At 40.9% G+C, this 5,329-nt stretch overlaps 1 protein-coding gene across 1 annotated transcript; it reads right to left on the bottom strand.

Annotated features, from left to right (window-relative positions):
* Positions 1-307: 307 nt before the first annotated feature.
* Positions 308-5,070, bottom strand: LOC310788545 (uncharacterized protein; the record flags this gene model as incomplete). The annotated part of the gene is made up of 3 exons (XM_083650081.1): positions 308-875; positions 1,353-1,546; positions 4,882-5,070. 3 exons carry the CDS (start codon positions 5,068-5,070, stop codon positions 308-310), a joined length of 951 nt encoding a protein of 316 aa, XP_083506207.1.
* Between the last annotated feature and the right edge of the window lie 259 nt (positions 5,071-5,329).

Here is a 5,329-nt window from a genome sequence, read left to right as displayed (position 1 = left end):
AACAGTAATTGCAGAAGAATGGGCCTATAGCTTTATCTCATCAGCAGCTCTTACAGGCTATCTGTAGATATCATGTATGATGATGGATCGATGCACAAATGAACAGAAAAAATAGATGGAGGCTGATCCATGCACCACAAATCCACCTGGACAACAAATGCTCCTTTTAACTCTACTCTGTTAAATGACTCTACTTTAGGTGGGAGAAAGCTCCTCCTATCTCTTCTATTCACCTCCTCTTTTCCCTCCTTTACTCCCCCTCTCTCCCCCTTCTCTCCCCCTTCTCTCCCTCCCTCCCCTCCTCTTCCTACACGGAGCTCCCTGTGATGTCATCATTCATAGTGTCAGGGTTAGTGTTCTGTCCCTGTTCTTCATCTCTGGTCATCCTGCACAGACACAGGCAGGCCAGCAGCTTGTCTACGGCTCCTTTCCTCATGAAAACATACAGAACCAAGTCCATCAGAGGACTGAACTGGATGAAGATCTCAGACAGGACAGGATGAATGAGTGGCTCCCTATCCTCACTATCCTCACTATCCTCCAGGAATGAAATGATCAGGGGCAGGAACAGCAGTGAGTAGTTTAGCAGCACCAGAACCAAGACTCCCAGGATTCGCCGTTTCTCCTCATGGGGGACAGAGATGGCAGCAGACAGAGCTTTGAGGGTCCCAGCCAGGAAGAAGATGAGCAGAGGGAAGGGGAGGAGGAGGAAGCTGGAGAAGAGGATGAGTGGGTACACGATGGAATACATGGCCATTGCCCTTGTGAAAAAGAAGAAGACCACAACAAAGGCCCAGACCATGAAGGAGACAACCAGAGAGACCTTGGTGGTTCGTCTGAAGCGGTACCACAGTGGACAGGCGATGACCAAATACCTGTGATAGATAGATAGATAGATAGATAGATAGATAGATAGATAGATAGATAGATAGATAGATAGATAGATAGATAGATGGAAGATAGATGCATCAGAAACAAAAACACACATATAATGGATAGATACTGTAGATAGATAGATAGATAGATAGATAGATACAGTAGATAGATGGATAGATCGATAGATAAAGAGAGATAGATAGATAGATAGATACTGTAGATAGATAGATAGATAGATAGATAGATGGAAGATAGATGCATCAGAAACAAAAACACACAGATAGAGATAGATAGATACTGTAGATAGATAGATAGATAGATAGATAGATAGATGGATAGATAAATAGAGAGATAGATAGATAGATAGATACTGTAGATAGAAAGAAAGAAAGAAAGAAAGAAAGAAAGAAAGAAAGAAAGAAAGAAAGAAAGAAAGAAAGAAAGAAAGAAAGAAAGAAAGAAAGATGGTTAGTTACCTTTCCAGGGCTACACACACCATGAAGCCAACACTGGCCATCAATGCCCACAAGTAGATAAGAGTCACGATGCGCCTGCCTGTGCGTGACAGTTTTTCCATCCCCCAGATCCGGATGACAATCATGCAGAACTGGATGAGATTGGAGATGAGGAGGTTGATGACATAAATCGGAGCAACCTGGCCATCTCGCACCTACAGGAACAGTGATACAAAAAATAAATGAATGACCCGAGTATTTGAGTGAGTTAAAGAAGATATGTCATGTGTTCTTTTTCACTAACAACAATAGAATGAGTTTAACATGATACAGTTTAGTCTAGTTTAGTTCAAGTGCAAATTTAATCACACAGCTATCACTACACTGACGTATCACTTTGCCATTTAAAGGTATACTGGTCATTCAATTAAGAAATCAATTAACAAAAAGTAGTGCCAAATGCCTATTCTACATATTGAAATCAAGTATTTGGTAACACTTTATAATAACGTTCATTTGTAAGTCATTTATAAGCCTTTAGTTAATGATGAACTAATCACTTACAAAACATGAATATGCATTTGTAGATGATGAATAAATGCTATGTTAACATATCACAAATGCGTAGTAAATTAAGTGTTTTTTCACCTGTTATAAATGATGTGTAAATCATTTACAATTAATTTACAAGGCTTTCTGCATCCCCTTATCTAAAGTGTAAACCATCACACATAAGACTACGTTCACACAGGACATGTGAACGCTTTGGAAATCATGTTGAGAGCGCTTTCATTTAGCACAGAGCGGAGTGGTTTTTTTGTGTACTTTGTTTTGTTTTCCCTGCAGTCACGTGCAGTTTTGGAAACAACGATCACACGGATGGCAGCCATCTTGTTTCGTCTGTTTGATGTTGTTGACTGTAAACATGAAAGCCAGATTATTGCTAATTCTGGCAGCAGCGGAGGTTGAGGATCCCTCTGGGAGGAGAAAAGGTAGGATGAGTGAAAAGACGAGCAGGGCGCTTTTCCTCTAAATGTTGATAAAATTGCAGAATGAATAGATAATGAATTGCAGAAAGGCGCTGGCAGCTGAAATAAGCATGGTGGGTGTGAACCCCGCCTAAATGTGTTACATACAAGGGGGTAGTTCTGTCAAAATTGAAGCCAATGTGGAAGTGCACTTAAACTTGCATTCTTTCAAATGGCCTGCAGGGGCGACCCATTGGTCTGTGGACTTCTGTTTTTCGACGCCTCACGTATGGCATTTTGTTCATTGCCATCTTGGATCTCAACACAAGTCCAGGGGTTTCCCACAGAGCATGGCCTGCTATTGGTCCGTGATCGGCAAGCTGTGTGATCAGTGGACAAGCGACCTGTCAATCATGCCCCAAAACATAGTCTGCAACTACAACATAGTCTGAAACTAGCGATTGAGACCATAAACACATTAAGAAAGTGTTTACTGAGGCCATACTGGGTTGCCCCCCGCAGGCAAAGAGGACACTTCCGCATTGGCTTCAATTTTGACAGAGCTACCCCCTTGTATGTAACACATTTATGTGTCATGCAGGCCCGGTTTTACAGGGGTGCAAAAGCACGCATTGCACCCTTATTTTAATTGTCTGCATGCTCTGTTAAAAAGAGTGTTTTTTTATTATTTTTTATAAATGCTGCAGCTGCACACTTACTGTTTAAACTTGAATTATAATTGTTGTTTATCTTTGTTCTTTGATGTGAATTTATGGCTTTTTGGCACCTACAGTATAAGTAACCTTTTAAGGTTGAGATAATTGAATTATCATTATGGTCCAAATATTTCAGTAAAGCACTTGAAACACTTGAAATATTCTTGCTTGGGTGGTATCATTCTACTTGAAATGATGGTAAAATGCATTATTTTTAGCAAAATAACGTGGGTCGGTCGGCCCGTGTATGTGCACCCCTTCCTATCTAGGATGCATCCCTAGTCATCTTGTTCTGGAACCGGCCCTGGTATCATGAATGGTTTACACTTTAGATTAGGGGATGCAGAAAGCCTTGTATATTTACACATAATTTACAGAAGGTGAGGAACACTTATACTATACATGACTTACAAGATATTTGTATATGTTAAAATAACATTTATTAATCATCTACAAATGTATATTCGTGTTTTGTAAATGGTTAGTTCATCATTAACTAAAGGCTTATAAATTACTTACGACTGAATATTATTATAAAGTGTTTGCAAGTATTCTTGGGCATCTGGCTAGTGTAGCAGTAGATTCCCTGCCTACCAACATGATGGTCGCAGGTTCACGCCCCCCTGTGAGTTTCGCGCCCCCGTGTCTGGGGGTGGGAAGCTGGATTAAGGGTATGTGACCTGGTTGCTGGACTAGCGCCTCCTCTGGTCGGGCCGCCTGTTCGGGGCAGAAGGGAACTGATGGGAATAGTGTGATCCTCCCATGTTCTACTTCCCGCTGGTGTAGCTGCCCGCTGTCAGGTGAAAAGAAGCGGCTGGCAACTGCGCATGTCTCGGAGGGAGCATGGTGCTATAGAGAGCTCCAGGGATGATGTATTTTTGTAGGCTGAATGCGGAAGTCCCGAACTTCCTGGTTCTTCAGTGTTTCTGTCTATGGGATTTTTGAATGGGTTTTTGGCGCGATGCTTCAAATAATGTCTGTGGGCAACGCAAGTTTAATCAAATGCGAACCAAGGTTCAGCGGGATAATCTTCACACATGAGGACCACTTTAATGAGTTTTGAAGCGTAACTGCGAGCCCTAGAGGTAAAAAGCTCGTGCTAAGCTAATCCAGAACCACACACAGTGTCGCATAGGCGTCCACGCATTGATTGCGAGAGAAAGAATTTCCGCGTTCACTCATGATGACGTATAATATCCGCGTCGACATTGTAGTCTCATTTAGCCGTTTGCTAGCTAGCCACCCTTTTAACGGCACATAAAAGCTTCAAAACTCATAAAAGTGGTCTTCATGTGTGAAGATGATGTTACTAAACACTGGTTCGCGTTTGATTAAGCCAGCGTTGCCCAGAGAGATTATTAGAAGCATCGCGCCAAAAACCCATTCAAAACTCCCATAGGCGAAAACAGTGAAGAACCAGGGCTGTTAGCATCGATGATTTCCGGACTCGTTCCGGGAGCTCTCTATAGTCTATGGCCCTCCCTAGATTGGCAGAGGGTGGAGCAGTGCCTGGGGCAGCAAGGGGGAAATTGGCCAAGTACAGTTGTGGAGAAAATGGGGGGGAAATCAGGAAAAAAAGAAAAAAAAAGTATTCTTTTTCCAAATACATAACAGATTATGTGTATGCGTAAATCAATTAATGAAATTAACAAAGACAAATAAATGAAATTCATGAATCAAGGCTTGGATGAAACCTTAAGCAGAACTTGACAAATAAAGATGATTTGATTGAATGACATTTTATTTGCCCACCTGAATTTATTCTGAAAATAAATTAAGGTATTGACTTGCTATATTGCTATATAGATATCAATATATAGTTTACAAAAACAGTCAGAAAAAATAAATCAACCATAACTCACGCACCATGGAATACAGAGCACAGATGGCCACCAAGGTCAAAGGAAGGCCGATGGAGGTGACGATCCATGCTGTCACACGTAAGGCTGAGAGGAGGTGGAGGCCATAGCTGAATGAAGACCCGTTGATGTTGTGGCTGTTTGAAGAAGCGTTGATGTTGTACTCTAAGGTGGTGGTGTTGATCAAAGCTGCCATTCTTCAGAGTGACTTTGACTTTGAATACATCAAACAATACCAGAAGCTAAAAAAAAGAAAAGAAAAGTACTACTACAATTAATATGTAAAGTTAAACAGTAATTAAAAACAGAATTGAGAAAGGAATTAAAAAAAGGCAGCAGCACTAACATAGGTAAAAAGAAGTAGAAGAAGAAGTACACACAAGTCTATAAAATATTTGTAAGAAGTGACCACATGAAATTGAATGTATGATAAATAATGAAATGTAAAATATGGT

Source organism: Poromitra crassiceps (genome assembly GCF_964638095.1).
Source record: "Poromitra crassiceps genome assembly, chromosome: 13".
NCBI lineage: Eukaryota > Metazoa > Chordata > Actinopteri > Beryciformes > Melamphaidae > Poromitra > Poromitra crassiceps.
Note: the sequence above shows the minus strand (reverse complement) of the source record. Positions and strands in the feature narration are given on the sequence as shown.